The sequence below is a fragment of the Scardinius erythrophthalmus genome, assembly GCF_964197995.2.
Source record: "Scardinius erythrophthalmus genome assembly, chromosome: 11".
In the NCBI taxonomy this organism is placed as follows: Eukaryota; Metazoa; Chordata; class Actinopteri; order Cypriniformes; family Leuciscidae; genus Scardinius; species Scardinius erythrophthalmus.
Genome location: NC_138231.1, coordinates 23,675,616 through 23,695,734, shown reverse-complemented (window position 1 = coordinate 23,695,734; position 20,119 = coordinate 23,675,616). Strand labels below are relative to the sequence as shown.

Genomic DNA, 20,119 nt, shown 5'->3' with positions numbered 1-20,119 from the left:
TAATGTGCCACAAACAGGACTTTAATATCACCAACCATTCCCATGTTATTACGGTGTATACATATAAATGGCCCACCCTGTACAATTACACTATTACTACTATATTAGGTATTACCTTACAAATAATATTTTGAATAAAACGCACACAAAGATTATTCCACCCAAGTAATATTTATTAGAACTGATCTTGAATAAAATTCTAAACTCACCTAATGTGGTGCCATCCCCTCCCATAATGCACTTCATAGAAGTGATAATCTGCTGGGTGACTGGTGGGGACATTGAGGTAGCATAAACTGCACTGTGAGAGTGTAACCGGAGGTAATCGATCAGCTCCTATAAACAAACAAATAAAAAGAGAGAGAATTATTCACTACGCCATTTATAAACTCTGGAATTTGGATTGACAGCTAAACTGTCGACAAACCTTCTTTCCTCCGATGTATCCTCCAGCAGCACCAAAGCTCTTGGTGAAAGTGCCCATCATGATGTCAACGTCAGATGGATCCAGGCCAAAGTAGTCCACCACACCTCTGCCTCTTGGTCCTAGTGCCCCGATGCTGTGCGCCTCATCCAGGTACAGGTAAGCTTTGTACTTTTTCTTTAGGGCAATGACCTCAGGAAGTCGTACTATTGAGCCCTCCATGCTAAAAGAAGAGGAACGCAGGTGTAACAATGCATACCAATAGAGGACTAGATATTGCAATATGTGAAAATAGAGTCTTTATGATGTTGTGCTTTTGAACTGTTTGATAGCCAGGAAGTTAACAATATTTTTCAACAACAAGATTATATAAAACAGTAACTTAAATTTACATTTCAGCTTTATTTTAACATTGTTCCATCCTATCCTCCTCCGGCATTACAATGAATGTACATGTGGTAAATATGATATCATTATTATTATTGCTTGCCTCTAGCAATTCCTAGACAATAATAATGAAATGGCCTTCCTCTAAACCAGAAAAAGTATGCAAACCAGCCTTCCTTTGCATATGCTTTTGCACAAATCACATCAGGTTAGGGGTGGGAATCTTTTACCATCTCACGATTCGATTCGATTCCGATTCTTGAGGCCACGATTCGATTCAAAATCGATTTTCGATTCAAAAAGATTTTCGATTCAAAACAATTCGATTTTATTCATAATGATTTCTAATCAGGTTTCTGATCATGATCTCATCTGCTTTGCTATACAGAATGACAAATATAATGACAGACATTAAAGTGTCTTTTTCACATTTATTAAGTTCAATTCTCAGGGAAGTGCCTTTTATCAAAAACATTGAAAAAATGTTTTTACTTGGTACTTTTAAAGCAAAGTATTTATGATGACCCATAACGACCATTACTTCTAATACTTCCTATATTAATTTTATTAATAAAACAAATGGAAGTGATTTGGCAAGTCAACTGTAAGGTTACATTTGCCAGCATATGTCCCAACATTGCTGAGAACCAACAGGAAAATAAATGTGTGCTTGTACTAGCAGCATACTTGTAGTAAATTAATACAAACTTCAGCATATTCTGAATCTCTAGCATAGTAGCATTTAATAATAGACTTCTAACCAACATCCTCTTGTTATTTCCAATTAGCAATATAATCCTTCATACAAAAAAAACAACATTTTGCTGTAGCAAATTCACAAACAGTTTTCGTTCAAAAATATAGAATTATGTACCAGAAGCTATCATAACGTATAATGCTTGTGGACTTATGCATATTCTGAATAATTAGTAACATACAAAGTCGCTCTTGACTTATAGTACACAACTAAATAATAAAGAGTTATGACTTGTTATGTTATGTTATGTTTGCTGTATACCACAATCAAAAACAGCTTATACAAAGAAAGTGAATGAACATCTGCAGAGAGTAACTTACAGTCAAAATGTAACTTTTTGTGACTGGCATTGCACATTTGGCGCTTAGCCATCATGCGTCCGTTATGTGCGCGTCTCTGTTATGTGCACGCCACAGACTGTCCGCGCACGTGCACGTCCGCTTCAGAGTTCCGCCTTTTGCGTTCCGTCAATGTTACGTTATTAGAATTTTTTTTTTTTTAGAAAATCGATTTTTGACATTTGTGAATCGATTCAGAATCGTCCACGTCCCGAATCGCGATTCATCTAAGAATCGATTTTTTCCCCCACCCCTACATCAGGTTACTGCTCAAGTCTGAAAAGACGGGTGGAAAAGACGTCTACTGTACCTGTAAATTCCCTCAACGAGGATGAGGATCTTCTTCCAGGGCCGGTGGGTTCGAGGTTGGCCGTGCACGATAGCATCCCGAAGCAACTTCTCCAGACTTTGCATATCTGAAAATAATGGTTACATTTTTTTATTTATGACCAGGCTTCTCAACTTGCAGATGCTGTTCTTAGCGAGCAGCTTACAAAACAAAGCAAGGCATAATTTTATTGCATTATTTTCATTAACACTGGCAAAATGCCTATTCACCTGTACATTTATCACCTATGATTAATTTATTCCGCAAACAAAAGTGTTCAGTAATGAGGGAGAAGCACAGCCGACTGTGAACTCACATTGGTCCACAATCCTGTATAACATCAAATATAATCCAATTTGGCTCTGATTGTTTTGCTTTTACTTTCAGTGTGGGCAAAAAATTTGCATGAACTTACTGTTGTGTTTGAATACACGGATGGTGGAGCCAGAGAGTCGGGCACCCAGAACCAGAGACGTATGATTGAGCTCATCACTTAAGACCAGACAGCCCTAACACACACACACACACACACACACACACACACACACCAATACATTAATTTGAATGAAACGCAAGAATGCACATTAAATAACACTAAAATGGTTGGCTGAAGTCCCCAGTGCTGAGTTGAGAAGATAAATAAAAATGTTTCACCCTTTTTTTACTCAAATGATCAGTGAACTGGGATTCTTCAGAAGGATATGCAGAGTTGCAGGTGCTACACATAACCAGTAACAGCACAAGGTTTGCACTATGGAACTTTTTTTGTTCAAAATTTAAATAACGAGTCAATAATCATCAATGCTTCTTCCAAAATGTGTTTTTAAATTACCCTGATTCACTATGGTATGCCTATTAAAAGTGTTTATATTTTAGACTGGGCGGGATGGATTTCTTGGGAAATTGCGCACATGCGTCACTCGCCCGTGAACGTTATTACTCAACAGGTGAACGAGGTATTTTATTGAACAGATACATTGTCATATGTTACTCTCTAACAGAGTTCACAGTTAAGCATTATCTAGTGTGAAGGGTCATTTAATAATTGTTGTTGTAAAGCTGTGCTGGAATTTATTTTCAAGGAAGTAATATGTCTATAAATGGGTATAGCTACAGTAAAGTCAGCTTGAGATATTTTTCATCAAACTGGTTATTCCTCTTAACCCTAGTAGTGAATGTTTCATGAGCAGTAGGATAATCTCTCTCTTTTTTAATTATGAGAAAGAACCATATTCATCTGCAGAGTCACGCAGAGCCAAAGCACAACCAAAACAATGTTCTTACGCAAAATGCATGCAGTTTTGTTTTTTAACAGCTAAAGGGCCAAAAGTTGCACCTTTAATTGTATTAGTTCTTCTGGGGCCTCATTTATAAAACTTTGCGTAGGATTTGCGTCAGAAGTGGCGTACGGATGAAACATAGGACATGCGTACGCACAGAAATATTCGGATTTATAAAACCGTGCGCACGCACATCCTACGCAGTGTTCCCTTAATAAATCACAATCAATTCTAAATGTAGCGCAGCTTTTGCCCATAAATAGTCTGTGAAACGCCCACAAGTTAATATTCATCGATTGCGAAATAATGGCAAACACTGAGAGGAAAACCAAGAAACGTAACTTCACTTAATGTGAAGTAGAAATTATCGTTGGCGAGGTGGAAAAGAGGAGTAAAATGTTGTTTGGAGGGCAGTTGCCACATCTTCTAAGAGCGCAAGATCAGCCATTGCGCGTCATTACCTATGGTCATCATTACGCATTGTGATGGCATCATGGCATTTTATTACCATCCATTTGATTGCATCTGACAAGCTACAGATGTGTTATGAGGATGAATTGCATAACATGCCAATATTATTGCAGAGCATATTTCACTTTTCTTTTTGCAAATATGTGTTAATTTGCATTCTGTTGTAATCTTCGTTTGATTTTGTTTGTTTTACACTGCAGATCGATCAAACGGGTGTTCGTGTAGGCTGTTGTAAGGCTTGCTTTGTGAAGTCTTCATGTAATTTATGAGAGGCAGTAGGCTATTGCCATTTCTTTTACACAACGGTCTAGTTTCACACACTTTCACGTGTTTCTTCCATCTGCCGATGGTGTCGCCATTTCTCATTTCACCTGTTTTTTGTGCTTACGCCTGGGTCAGAGTAAACTTGACACATTTTCCCATCAAGTTTGCTTTTTATAAATACCAATTATTGCGTAGAGAGCGGCGTACGCCTTCTTTTGTGCGTACACAACGTTTATAAATGAGGCCCCTGGTGTTTAGGATTAATGGTACAATGACAAAATGAATCAAGTTTCTGAACACAGATTAAGCGTCATTTACATGGAAAGTCATGTGTCAATGTACTCAGGTTTATAACAAGAAATTGCAAACTTTCAGAAAGAATTTTGCAACTCAGTTACAATAAATGTCCCTTATGGAAGTTTTGAGTTCTGAAAATAACAGAATGTTTTCAAGTTCATCAAGCTCTTGTTTATATTGCCTTACGTTTAGTCCAATGAGAATTTATTTAACATCATAATGATTTTGTTTTTTTCTTTATACTACATTTTGTATCCTACATTCAAAATCAATGAGTACTTTTGAAGCCCACTGAAGTACCGTATTTTCCGCACTATAAGGCGCACTTAAAAGCCTTTAATTTTCTTAAAAAACGACAGTGCGCCTTATAATCCGGAGCGCCTTATATATGGATCAATTGGTTAATTGGTTGATCCATACTGGTTGTACACGGCACTCAAGGCGCTCTGTCAAAATGTTTCAGTATGAAAAACCAATAAAAATAATTTAATAATAATAAAATGTTTCAGTACGACTGGTAAACTACAAAGCCGCACCGCTTGCAGCATTACGGCTACCATAGTCAGTAAACACCGGTAGTGAACGGAGTTGTCAGAACGCTTAAAGGTGATCTAAGTAACTTTTTTACCTTAACTGAACAGCTTCGGAGTCATTGGAATGGTTATATTACTTATTTCGGGTTGAATGGTGGTCGTTTCGCACCCCCCTGGTGCCCGTGAGCGGAAAATCCGCACTTGCAACTTTGAGCCGGCGGGCCGCCGGCCGCCGCGTCAGGAAGTACCGCGTGATATCAGGTCTCGCGATGTAAACAATTGCTTTACGGCCAAAAGAAATCTGCTAAAATGCTGTCATTATTGCGCTCCCTCACGCTGTTCGAACCCGAATGAAGAAGACGTATTAAAGAATGTCCCATCTGCTTTGATGTCGTTGATCTACTAGCCTCTGGTGTCTGAGAATCGCCAACGAGTTTTTACAACAGTGTTGTCAAATATCTATTCCGAAGCTGTGGGGGGAGCTCTAGAGAGAAACATGCGAGCAAAAAGCGAGAATACAGCGAAGAAATCCCGAAACTACTGAGCCCTGCTTTAATAAAGTTTGACTTTATCTGACTGTTTTGTTTACATTCTCTTTAGCACAGCTCCATCTAGTGGATGCATAACGCAAACCCAGTCAAACGTATCTTCTATTCTATGCGCCTTATAATCCGGTGCGCCCTATGTATGAAAACAGTTCTAAAATAGGCCATTCATTGAATGTGCGCCTTATAATCCGGTGCGCCCTATGTATGAAAACAGTTCTAAAATAGGCCATTCATTGAATGTGCGCCTTATAATCCGGTGCGCCTTATAGTGCGGAAAATACGGTAGTTCTTTTCCTGATTTAACAGGATTTCCAGGTGGGGGAAAAATGTTATTTAATTTTATATTTGGCAGGACAAGTTGGAATGTTAATCAAATCTTTTGTGAATGAAACCAGGAATGTGTGTATACATTCTAAAGCATAAAGGCTTTCAAGAACATGTTACATGACAAAATACCAGTGTGAGCCAAAGAAATCTGTCAAGGAACAGATATGGCCTTTGGGAGTATTTTAATAAAAGAACAAAAACATAATGGCCAAACCCCAATGTTCCTTCCCACCCAGCTTTGTTTTGAAGTGAAAAGGAAATTTGTAGCATTCCATTTGATTTAATGTTTGAGCTTATAATAATACCCTTACTTTTCCCGTCAGCGCAGGAATATTCATGGAGTTTGTAGCAAAGCCCATTCCAAACACCATGGATGACTCCACCCCTAAAAACCTGGCCACCAGCTTCTCCAGCTCCTCGTGCTTGTCAAGAGTTCCTACAAGATATAACAAATATCTCAATGATGCAACACAAATAAACTACTATAGATCCATTGTGCAGGCATCATACTCCAATATTTTTTTAAGTCTCAACTGAGCAACACGTTTAAAAAAAGGAATGAAAATCAGCTTCTCTTAGCACTCTACCTCCAAACATGTTGCAAGGACACAATGATAAAGGTCTGATAAGAAATAGGAGTCTTTCATAGTGCTGCACATTTCTTATCCACCATTTCACCATAAAAGCATATCCTCATTCCATGGGATAAATGTGTCTAACAGAAACTGAATAAATGAATAAGTATTCTAAGGGTCAGTGAGAGGGTAGAAAATTATCAGGACAACGTAAAATTTAGAACAAAGTCTTGATTAATATCATAAGAGGACCAAGTATATGGTCATTTAAAACCTACCCCAAAAGTGTCAGACCATTATTTGTCCCCTATTAAACCAGAGAAGTAACGGCTGTAAAGATAGAGAGAGATTTATTACCCATCTCCTGCCTGGTGCTGCTCACCCCCGCACCATATTTCACAGTGCACTCAGAGGCAGCGTCAGCGCATGTGCCGGAGTTCTCAGCAAAGCCCAGGTAGTTATACGAGCCCATATTAATAACATCCTTCAGAACCTTCCCTGTGTGTCTGCAGGAAAGAACATGGAATAACCTGAGCATCTGAAAAATACTAATTAATTTTAATACTAATAACAATGACAGACGTCACCTTTAAAGGTGCAGTAAGCGATTTCTGAGAAACACTGTTGATATTTGAAACCAACCCAATCAAACACACCCCTCCCTTCATTGCTCCGCCCCCAAATGTGGATGTCTTATAGCTGAAGCGAAACAAAATAATGCTTTGTGAAAAATAAAGCGAAGACGACAAACATATCCATTCTTGCTGTTTTGTCTTTTAAGCTTTATTACTTTCCACATATATATATACTCATTTGAATCATTTTATATAATTTTCTATTACTGTTCCAGTAATCTTATGTTGTGCTCTGTGGTTCCTTCAAAAGTAATAAGCAAAAGGTTTCCATCTCAAGTGGCCCAAATATTTACTTGCTCTGCCAAAATTGGCCCCATCACAAAAAAAAGTAATAAATAATTAAATTAAATAAAGTAGGCCTAGTTATTGTTTTAGTTGTTTTTGATCCATGTAATCTTAATAAATAAGGTTATGACACCAAAAATGACTAACTAAAATATAAATGTTAAATAATGTTAAAGACAGTCAGTACTAAAATAAGAACATTATGAGCAATAGCACAAATAAATACAACAGAACAAACATATACCAATGAGATAAACAGTACTTTTCAGGTTTTTAATGTAGGTCTAAACTAGATTTTCAGGTACAGAAATAGTAATCAACTATAAAATATCACTGCATAAATATAGATAAACCTTTATCACAGTTATTCAGTCAAGAGCAGTGAGTGCTTTTTTTCTGTCTTTTGTTTGATTAACATATAATAACAGTCAACAGCAGGAATATTAGGCTGCTGTCACTTTAAGAGCTGCATGGATACAATGTTGATACACATGCATCTTATCTCACATGTTTAGGTTCACCTATGACATAACCGACTATGTTTACGATGATACTCGACAAAATTTTACAATTTTGTGTGTATATGTCTGTGCAAGCTTAGAAAGACGTGAAAGTATTTGCGCGCTCTGGATCCGTGTTGCTGCGTACACAAAACTTATGACTAGCCCACGAGTACTAAACTGAGAGACGTGGGTACTTTCGTTTCTACGTTTGCTTGAATATTTGTATTTATATATTATATAATATATATGTATATTATATTTGAATATAAATGGGCAAAGCTTAAAAATGGGCAAATGATCAACTTCTGTGAAGATGCAGCACTGGCCCGATCGGGCAAGTTCCGTCAACATGCCCGTGTGTCTTTCACGCTGGCCCCGGGCCATCGGGCAGTCCTTATTGTCAAGCCCTGTCAAGGTTTTAACGTCACAGCATGATGTTGTGAAGCAGTCATTTTCCATTGCCTTTGGTTTGCTAAAATAACACTTGTCACATTTATAGTGGTCAGACGAAGAAAGACGCAACTAAGATCCTTCAGTAAACTCTGCTTATATTTACCATCACTTCGTGCTGACTAGTTTGGAAATCACAAACTTGTGTTTAACTGGTTTAGGGTACCAGACAAAACCCTGTTGATAAGTTTTAGATTTCAGACAAACAGATGTCTTCTGACGGGATCTGGTAGACTGGATCATGTCCTGGCGTAAGCACAATTTAACACTCACTCAAAGGTCCAGTTGTAGTCAGGTGTGACCTGCTCCACCAGGTCCATCTTGGCTCCAGGGACGCTGCATATTGGCCTGTTCCAGTTATCTCTGATCCTCATGTACAGATTCCTGGTGTAGAAGTTCTCAAAGTCCTGGTACAGTGGAACAAAATCCTGGGAACACAACATCAAAAGAAAAATATAACAAGAGCCAGGGTTGTAAACATTTGAACATGGTGATTGAGGTAAATGTTCTTATTTTGACCACAAGTTCTTATTTTTTGTTTAGCAGTGCTCTTCATAAGCTACATAAGATAGCTGCATGTTTCCCAAAAGACAAATGCCTTCTTGAACATCAATATTTACAGCTTTTGTAATAGAGTCCCTCAATTGTCCTCAGTGTGAAAATACTGATCTCATAATAATTCAATCACTGCTGGAAATTGGTGCTGAAAAACAGAAAAATGTGCAGGACCTGGAGGATTTTTCTGAAGAACAGTGGACAGTTTAACTGATCGGGACAAACAAGGAACTCATGAACAGCTATCACAAAACATAAAAACAGCCGTTGAACATCCAGGTGACAAAAATCATGCAAACTTTTGAACAGGGAATTTTGTGTAAATTCAGTTGTTATTTTGTCTTGACTTTATTTAAAGGTCCCATGACATGCTACTTTTTGTAGGCTTTAATATAGGCCTTAGTGGTCCCTAGTACTGTATCTGAAATCTCTTTCCAAAAATTCAGCCTCGGTGCAGAATTATAGCCACTACAAGCCAGTCCCAGAATGAGCTTCCTTCAGACAGGCCGTTTCAGTGTCTGTAGCCTTAAATGATAATGAGGAGGAGAAAGGCGGCGCAAGGTGGAGGGTGGGTGTGGCCTTGACCATCTTGCGCAACGGTACCATGTTTACGTTGGATAACTGTTATAGCAATGGCACCAAGACACGCAGTCTTTCAAGCATTTCAGTTTGACCCAGAATCTGATCCGGATGGAGAAGCAACAGATGAAGAAGTTGCAACTCAGCGGCTCCAGCAGGACGTTTCCGAATGGTTAGTTTAAAATATTATGTCTGGATACGGTACTTTATTCGGATGGTTTACAGTTATTATCATGTAGCTAACGCTAACCTAACTTACTGTTGCCTTTTCATGAGAGATCTGTAACGTCTCTATTTATCTTATTACAATTACATCAATCTCTGCGATCTTGAAATGCAGATATCGCGCGCGCCATAACCAACAGGAAAACGGTTATCCAAATAACAAAGAAATGTACAACACTCGCGTTACAGTGTGTGTATTCATACACATAAACTGCATAGCTAATGTTACAGCCACATTCTACGTGTAACAATCTAGGTAACCATAAACAGTAAAGCAACACACTTATATCATTAGTTGACTTACTTGTCCGAGGTGTGTAGCTGAGCCAAAGAGAGTGATCCAGACTTTAGTTTCAGACGTTCAGCAAGCCCAGCTCTGTATTGACCCTTCGGTGTTCATTTGTACAATTATTGAGCAATTGTTATGCTTCGCTCGCTCAAAAGCCATGATATCTCTCGTGGACAAACTAAAATCGCGCGTGCGCGTTCCTACTTCCTAGCGCATTTTCTCATGGGTGGAAAATATTCTCTGGGCGGGCAAAGCAGAGACAGGGGAGGTAACATTTCCTCCTTATGACGTCATAAAAAGGAGATTCAAGATCAGCGCGTATGAGCCTCCATTTTCTCAAAGGCAGAGAAAGATAGCAAAAGCTCGATTTACACCGATTGAAATTTCTAGAAACTTGGGGACCATATACAGGCTAGGGGAACTCATATTAATGTTAAAAAAACCTCAGAAAGTGAAAATTTCATGTCATGGGACCTTTAAAATCTGTTTTGTGAAATGGCTTATTCAGCGCAAAACTAAATAAATTTTTGGTAATAAGGAAAGCACCACAAATCATGATCTTTTAACTCTACCTTCTGCTGTTCTCTCTCTCTGGCCAGATGACACTTCTCAAACTTCCAGTCCCTCAGGAAATCTCGCAGATAGCCAAAAATGGTAAGGATGCCGTAGCCCATGTAAGTGAGGACGGCCACCAGTAGTGGCGTCTCCTCAAACGACTCTGCAAACGGCTTGTTGTAAAGCGGTGAAGCGCATGAAGCATGATGGTTCTGTTGGGAGAAAAAAAAAGGATATCTAAACATACAACAACTAGGCCTAATTACAAAGTGTGCCACATAATTAAAACCAAAGCACACAATAAAATATAAAAAAAATGTACAGCTAATCTGATAAAAAAGAAGATTATTTTGTCCGCAGTAATCTTGTCCACAGTAGCGCTGTGTGCAAATTAATTTAAAAATGTGAACTCAACAGGTATGAAATATGATCAGTAAGAGAAAAACACTGTTAATGAGAAGACGAGCACTGGACTGCGGCAGGTTAGTGGGGAAATATATTTATTTATTATTCAGAATGCACAGTTGAAAGAAAAATATATATTTATAGGAACATTTCAGAAGGATCAAGTCAAGATAATTCATGTTAACGCAGTGAACATGATTAATTGTTTTAATAAATTGACAGTCATAAATAAACGTAGTAGTAATCTGTGTTCTCATGTATGTAGGTGCGCTGAACACTGTTACCGGAAACTCTGAAATGTAATAAGTAGAACGCAGAAGTAGTTGCAAGAAGTCCATTGCATAACTAAATAACAGTTGAATCACTCACTCACATTCTCTATGGAAAATGTGAAATCCAGTTTGGACTGAAACTGCTCACAGCATGTGATCAAGTCACGGCCACCCTACTCTAAAACCTGTCCTTCCGGTAACGAATGGCTTGATCCCACTGTTCCACATCCTGAATCAGCCTTCTTGCGTAAAGCTGAAGCACGTCACAGGGTTAACACAGTTTGTGGAAGCGCTGAGCATGAAAGGCTTTGTGGGGAAAACCTACATTGCTAAATATGGGGAAGTCTTATTTACCCAGCCAGTCAGTCAGTTATCAAAACTGTTCCTCCCTGAAACAAGGCAGACAAAGCCATTATTTAAATATGGGTAAGTAATGTTACCTCAAACTACTGAAACTACTTATAGTAGGGCTGGACGATATATTTTAATGATATTTATTACATTTATCCGTATATTTATGGATTTATTTTTTTAACAACTGTTTATTGAGTTTTCTTTTTTAAAGTAAAAAACACAAAAATACAAAGCAAAAAGCAACTATACAAATCTGGAACCCATCCCACCCTTGGTAGAGTTCAAGAATATATAAAAAAAAAGTAAAACACAATGTAGACAAAAAAAATAAAAAAATACAGATGTTAAAAAAGTTTACACAATATCAAAAGCAGCATGCCATAAATTCACAGTCTTGACATTGGATCCATGCATACGAGAGTTCCATCGATATATTGTCCAAGAGAGACACTATGCATATTCGTCTGTCCATTGTGTGAGGAGGATTCCAGCGGTTAGCTAACATTTTTTTGTTAATGTGATGTTGGGCAACGCTTTGGTCGCGCCGTCAGGGAAAATGGTCCAAAGAATCGTTCTACTTGTTAGGCAAATTTGTTTTTAGACTTGCCATTGTGTTTATAGTTTGTAGTTTTGTTTTTGGATTTGTTTATTGTGTTTTCATGATTGCGATTTGTTTAGCACCTCTTGGCCACCGTATCGTTCGGTTCGTAATGCGTACCAAACCGAAAGCCTCGTACCTAACGGTAAAATACGAATACGTGTATCGGTACACCCCTAATATACAGTATATGAAGACACCCGATGCAAAAGCCTCTAAAAGCCACCTCTGTTAAAAATGAGAGTGAATGCTCTCTACACATACTATATGTTCATCAAATACTTTCACTTCTAACTCACTAAATCCCAGCCTCAGCCCATTCAGAAATGCCAGTACTTGGGTAGAAACCTATAGGAGGAGCCTGATAAAAATGTTAATATTAAACAAAAACTTTAGACGGACTTAAGAGGCTTTTGCATTTGAAGTCTTCATATTTATATTTATATTTATATTTACATATATATATATATATATATATATATATATATATATATATATGTGTGTGTGTGTGTGTGTGCGTGTGTGTGTGTGCAAAATAGTATATCAATCTGGTGAGTAAACAAAAAAATTGACTAGCCAATGGCAATTCTATTGCCAAGGTTTGCGTAGAGGGTTGTATATAGATCACTGGTGTGTGCGCTTTTGGTGTGAGTGCGAAACCTGTGGGAATGACTAAAATAATGTGCAATACAAGCACTATTCAACCGAAGCGAATGAGACGAGTGAGTGTGAGGAGGTGGGTGTGTGTCAATATGCCGTCGGAGAGAAGAGGGAGTGAGAAAATGCAGCTGGTATCAGTGTATCAATACTCCAGAAAAGGAGTATTGGAACTGTTTAAGCTTTCAGTATCAATACATATCGAAATATCCATATTTTGACAACACAAAACAGACAGATTGACAGACAGATAGGGTGTCCTGAGTAGTTGTTAAATTTCTGTTTAAACGTTAATGAATTTAAAATTAATTCAAAACAAATTAAAAATTATCATTAATAAAGGCATGTTTACAACACTATTATTACTAAATGGAACACAAAGATTATTATTTAGCTAACAATTTTTTATTTCTGTACACCAATACAACAATATATGATAATTAACAACAATATTTACCTATATACTGTATATGTTTTACTAAAACATTTTAATACATGGAAAAAATGCCACATAGAGACTGTCATGACATTTTTGAACAATGAAACAAATTGTTCAGAATTGGTTTTTAATCAATTCATTGTAACGGACAGTTTGGCCTAGAGCTGGTTGCATAAACTGCTAAGACTAGTCTTATAAGTTAGTCATCACATTTTTTTTTCTTTAAGACTGTTCAAAATTGTTTTAATGGGATAGTTCATCCACAAATTCAAATTCTGTCATTAATTACTCACCCTCATGTCGTTGCAAACCCATAAGACTTTCGTTCATCTTCAGAACACAAATTAAAATCTTTTTGATGAAATCTGAGAGATTTCTGTCCCTCCAATAGACAGCTAAGCAAATACCACTTTGATGCTTCAAAAAGTTCATAAAGAGATTGTAAAACTAATCCGTATGAATCGAGTGGTTTAGTCCAAAATTTCTGAAGAGACTTGATCACTTTATATGATAAACAGATTGAATTTAGGCTTTTATTCACATAAATCATTCATCAACGCACACATCAATTGAGGTAAACAGAAGCTCAAGCATGTTCACTTGACGTGTGACGGGGTGTGACGGTTAGTATATAACCATGAGACAGACGGTTATAGTTGAACATCATCATTAGAACTCTATAACCGCCAAAACCGTGCTATTAAAATATTTTTTACTAACATTTTTTATCATAGAGAATGTTTAAATACTAGGCCTAATTAAAAACAATTGTTAACAGTCTGTGTTATTAATGGTCTACGTTGTTTCCAACTGTATTTGATTCTTTGCCAAGTACCCCCTGACCGACCGCCAATCATTTGAGATAGAAATACAAGCTATGACTATGATATAGTGATGTGCCATCATTATGAGATTTATTAAACAAATGAAAAGCATTTGCAATAATAAATATTAGCAATAAACATTTGCAATAATAAACAACGTATCATTACCGATAACTGATCGTGCAGATTACCCACACCTTGACTGGCCCCAAACATGTTTGATAAAAGAAACAAATAGGCTACAGCGTGTATATAGCCTATATGATGTGTTTTACATTTTAGCTCAAAAACAATTGTAATAAAAGATAGGATCATAAGATGCGCAATATATCAGGAGACATGGTTTTTACCACTTAATGAAGTTTTGTTTTGTAAATCGTCAGACATGATTTTTACCACTTCATTAAGTTTTGCTTTGTAGAAAGCCTTTCTTTAAAGCGAATTTCGTTTTGAACAATTTGTATCTTAATTTTAATAAATGTTTCATCAATCAATTGCATGTATTAAATAAAAAGCAAATATAGCAGACAATATAATAACCGTGACATGGAGGCGCCAGTGCGCCGCATTCACTTGCATTGCATTGTAAACTAGAGTGCATCTCATCGTAAATGAATGAAACTCAGCGTAGGCCTATGCCTCATACATTAGCATTAAATATCTTTGCTGCATCCTTTCTAGAACAGACAAGGGCTTTCTTGCGGCTCGCATCAGCAGAGCATTGCATCGTCCATAGACCGCAAAACAATGAGCGGATGGCGGGCGGGTGCAGCTTTGAAATTTGGTCAAAATACGTTGGTGCGGATGATGAGTTTTGTGATGCGGTTGCGGAAGAAATAATAGCCTAACCCATCCACGTATCTCTATCGATAACAACATTGAACACTACACAAATACACTTCACAAATGAGCTTCAGCAAGAACCAATGAGGTTCATTCTCGTGTTACGCAGCACGTTTGAGCTTTAGCTTGTGTTATGCAGCACGTTTGAGCTTCAGCAAGAACCAATGAGGTTCATTCTCGTGTCACGCAGCACGTTTGAGCTTCAGCAAGAGGTTTGTTCTCGCGCGTCAAGCAGGTTCGGTTGAGCTCCTGTTTAAGTTCACTGATCAATGTGTGAATAAAAGCCTGAATTCAATCTGTTCATAAAGTGATCAAGTCTCTTCAGAAAATTTGGACTAAACCACTCAATTCATATGGATTAGTAAAAGCTGTCAATAGAGGGACAGAAATCTCTCAGATTTGATCAAAAAGATCTTAATTTGTGTTCATAAGATGAATAAAAGTCTTAGGCTACAGGCTTGGAACGACATGAGGGTGAGTAATAAATTACAGTATTTTCATTTTTGGGTGAACTATCCCTTTAAGTCAGTTACATAAAAACTTAGATTGGTAGGCTATAATTTGATAGTAAAAAGTAAGTCTGACTGCCCCTTGACTAACTGCTAGTTGGTCATACTAGTACTTAAGACACCGTCTTAACACAATGGCTATGTTTATGCAACTGATTCACAGAAAGGAATCTAATGTTAACATAATTTTTGGAAATGAAATTTTAATTCAATTTATTAAATATCATATCATATCATATATATATATATATATATATATATATATATATATATATATATATATATATATATATATATATATATATATATATATATATATAAAATCAATATACTGACCAGACCTACTTATGGTGTGTGCATGTGTGCATTTGCGTTTAGCTTAAAAATAAAAAAACAATGTTTCACAGCACACCTGACCCAAAGGTCCATTTCAATGACCCAACAAGAGAAAAACTAGCTTGACAACACGCTCATTTTCATGGAAAAATTGTTGCTCCCATGTGCTCTGGGCAAACATCCTCAGGTTGCAAAGAACAAAGCGCTGCTCTCTCCAGTTACATGACAAAACACTACACTGTTATTTTCCAAGCTTGTGTCAATGCAAAACAGAGACAAGCAAACGCTAGTGGACACTAACCCCAAACAACTCAATCTATCCATCTCTTAACCACTCATCACAATTTTATGGTCTGCTTTAATGGGCTTTAAAATAACATTAATGGGCTTTTCATGTTGAGCATTAAAAGTAGGCAGTATATAATAACTTCATAATAACCAAGTCATTAACAAACCTTATATAATGTTCAGTTCATGTACATTTAAATGTGAAATACTTGAAGATATATTAAAGCCAAGTTTCAGTAGGCTACACATTCAACTACTTTAATGCACATTAAAGGGTTAGTTCACCCAAAAATAAAAATTATGTCATTAATGACTCACCCTCATGTCGTTCCAAGCCCGTAAGACCTCCGTTCATCTTCGGAACACAGTTTAAGATATTTTAGATTTAGTCCGAGAGCTTTCTGTTCCTCCATTAAAGTCAATGGACGTGTCACTGTTCACGTCCAGAAAGGCAATACAGACATCATCAAAGTAGTCCATGTGACATCAGTGGCTCAATCTTAAGTTTATCAAGCGTCGAGAATACTTTTTGTGCGCAAAAACAAACAAAAATAACGACTCTATTCCACTATTCATTTCCTTTTCTCTGGGCCTCGTAGTGTTTTTGCGCAGCGTGTCTGTGTTGCACGTCACCACGTAGGCTCACTATTGGCCGACGCTGGTCATGTGTGATGCGTGATGACGTGCAACACTGCACAAAAACACTACGAGGCCCAGAGAGAAGGAAATGAATAGTGGAATAAAGTTGTTATTTTTGTTTGTTTTTGCGCACAAAAAGTATTCTCGACGCTTGATAAACTTAAGATTGAGCCACTGATGTCACATGGACTACTTTGATGATGTCTGTATTGCCTTTCTGGACGTGAACAGTGACACGTCCATTGACTTTAATGGAGGAACAGAAAGCTCTCGGACTAAATCTAAAATATCTTAAACTGTGTTCCGAAGATGAACGGAGGTCTTACGGGCTTGGAACGACATGAGGGTGAGTCATTAATGACATAATTTTCATTTTTGGGTGAACTAACCCTTTAACTAGGGCTGTCACTTTTCTGAAAAAATCCTGTTCGATTTTTGAGACATAGCCTAAGTGTTCATTGAATCGATTGTAAAATCGATTTTCCATGTCTAAAGACGTTTCCATTTTAAACGCCAAATATGGGCAAATCCACGGACAACTAACAGGCATTGACGAACGTAAAGAGGGCGCTTGAGACGCTCACAAGTCAGCAAATATTCCTGATGATTTATTGGCGTGAAGTTTCGTGCACAATGACAAACAGGAGTGCAACATTCTCGAAAACAATAAGCAGAGTGGACTGCCATAACATAAATGAAAAACATTACTGCAGTCTTCAACGTGGCTGTGTTTATGATTAGAAATGTAAAATAAATTTCGCCTACGTAGGCGATTGTAGACTGTAGCCCAAATCTGTTGCATGAGACTGTCTGCATACCGGCAGAATTCACAGTTTTGTTGTAAAAAGAGAAACATTATGCAGAAGAATAATTTGCTGTTATGCGTGTTTGTCAGAACCTGCAGTTGCTGTGTGACGCGCGTTCGCTGCGGGCGTATCGTGACGAGCTGGAACACGCTCTGAGAAAAGACCGTTAAAATCGATTCCCTATTTCCGTTTTCGAAACTTGCGTTGGTTGGTCCGATCAATTGTGCAATCGATTTTCGAACGTAAAGTGACAGCCCTAACATTAACTAACAATTTATTTTATAAAACGGGCAGTTCTTGATGCTGACTGGTTAATATGGAGCTCAGACTGCGTTAAAATTCACAATAAAGTAGCAGCTATGACAAGAAACAGCAGTTTAACAAATTATGTGCTCAAGACCAATAGAGAACAACCACTAATCTCAGTTTACAGGTCAGGGAAAGGACAGTTTATTCTAGCAAAAGAATGGCACTTAAACATTTTGCTTAAAAATATCAATATTTTTTATAGTATCCTAGCTGTTAAGAAAAAGCAATAAGGCACTTTAGGTTATATAAAAAATTTGCTATACTGAGTAAATTTCAAAAGGATGCACGATCGGTATTGGCCGAACAATTATTTTCACTCATTGGCTGATTGTTTAAAAACAGCCAATGATCAGGGCTGATTATATCCTGTCAATTAAAAGGAGGTGGAAAACGTGTCAGACTGCAACTCATACTGTGTGTGAAGAAAATGTCTCATGTTGAATTTAGGGCTGTCTATGTGACAATAACACATTATCAGTTAATAAATAACAACGTTAAAGCAGGCTCTATTTGACCCTATGATTCACTTGTGGTTCAAGCCAGGGTTGCCAGATCTGTGGTTTTCCCTACACCAAACATTATGTGTAGTCCGCTGCGCCTCCCATCCAATAATAACAAGGAGCTTTGTTACTTGTGATAAGAAATGTCTCAGCTTTCAAATTCTGTCCATTTTATCAAAAAAGTCAAACAATAAAGGGTGTTTTAATGCTCTTAATGTGACGTAACATCTATTGCACTTTAATACAAGTTGTTATGACATGAATGAACATCAGAAGGTATGTTAAAAGATACAGTACAACTTACTGAAATGTGTCATGTCTCATGTAATCGCACAATCACTGTTTCAACTGCAGAAAGACATCAATGAAACAGCTGTATATGTATGTTTGAATAAATTTGAATAAAAATAAAGCGTTTAGAAAAACTACCATGTGCAACTGAGTTGTGTGCAAACAGTTAATATTTTTTTATTTTTGTGTAATTATTATTTCAGAAAATGAATAGCAGAATGTAACAGTTTGGGCTCTGTTGTTAATTTTAACCTCTAATATTATAGTTGTACCACATGAGAAGGATCCCTGTATAGTTTATATTGTGGAATATGTTTGTATATATTCATATATATATATATATATATATATATATATATATATATATATATATATATATTTCACATGAAATCTGTATTTTAAACGTATTAAATGTTATTATTACTTTCAGTTAATTATAAGCATTATAATTACAATTAAAATTATAATTTCCGACCAGGCATTTATTAAAAAATAAAATGTACTAACTTAACAGCTACTAAAATATGACAAAAAAATATAAATAAAATTATGATTTTGGAATTTTAGTTTGTTTATACACACACACACACACACACACACACACACACACACACACACACATATACATACATATACATACATATATATATATATATATATATATATATATATTTTTTTTTTTTTTTTTTTTTTCATATATATAATATATAGGCGTGTAAAGAAGATTCTAGTTATTTCCATTTCGGCTGGTTAACTGTTTGAACTGAAGAAAACTCCTGAAACCATGATAGACTTTAATGAGATCACACACCCAAACACCCACAGCCGCACCCACACGAAAATAAACACGATCAACGTTCCATTCCTATAACAAAACCCGTAACTCACTATAATTTCTATATGAAACAGAATGTATTTATCTACTGTAACCATAGTAAACAGCAGTGGCAGCTGCTGTGTGTGTACACTGGAGCGTGTTTCCGGGTGTGTGTATGGCAGGAGGCGGCCTCACCTTCTCCGCCGGGCGGCGGTATCTCTTCTGCTGCTGCTGGAACACGCAATGGCTCTTCACGAACCTATTTCCGCTCACTTTCTTGTCTTGTTTCGTCCGGTGAACGGTGTCTCCATTTAGAAGCTTACTAGCGGAGTTTTGCGTCATGGCAGGCCGGGGATGAGTGCGTGGTCTCCTGCTTCACTTGTTTAATCTCTCACTGGAGTTCCCGTATCCTCCAAACCGTCGAATGACAAATACACGCCCACTTCTAGATTACTGGAAAGACCTCGCCCTCCACATACACTCACAGCCAATGGGGTTGATGGACATTTTGTGAGCGTGGTGGTTTGTTAATGAATATTTATTATCCGATTTAAGTCATTGGGGGCGTGAACCAACCAACCTTCTGTCTTACGTCACATATTACGCGTTTTTTATTGGATACGAGAT

General features: G+C 37.2%; 1 protein-coding gene across 1 annotated transcript in view; it reads right to left on the bottom strand.

Annotated features, from left to right (window-relative positions):
* sptlc2b (serine palmitoyltransferase, long chain base subunit 2b) overlaps positions 1–19,914 on the bottom strand; it is a 29,586-nt gene extending 9,672 nt beyond the window's left edge. The window contains exons 1-9 of the mRNA XM_081379199.1: positions 19,688–19,914; positions 10,623–10,817; positions 8,676–8,830; positions 6,887–7,035; positions 6,266–6,390; positions 2,650–2,743; positions 2,217–2,322; positions 428–647; positions 210–336 (exon numbers count right to left, since the gene is read on the bottom strand). Coding sequence (XP_081235325.1) covers positions 210–336; positions 428–647; positions 2,217–2,322; positions 2,650–2,743; positions 6,266–6,390; positions 6,887–7,035; positions 8,676–8,830; positions 10,623–10,817; positions 19,688–19,834 — 1,318 coding nt within the window. The 5' untranslated portion in view covers positions 19,835–19,914. The remainder of the gene's footprint in view (positions 1–209; positions 337–427; positions 648–2,216; positions 2,323–2,649; positions 2,744–6,265; positions 6,391–6,886; positions 7,036–8,675; positions 8,831–10,622; positions 10,818–19,687) is intronic.
* Between the last annotated feature and the right edge of the window lie 205 nt (positions 19,915–20,119).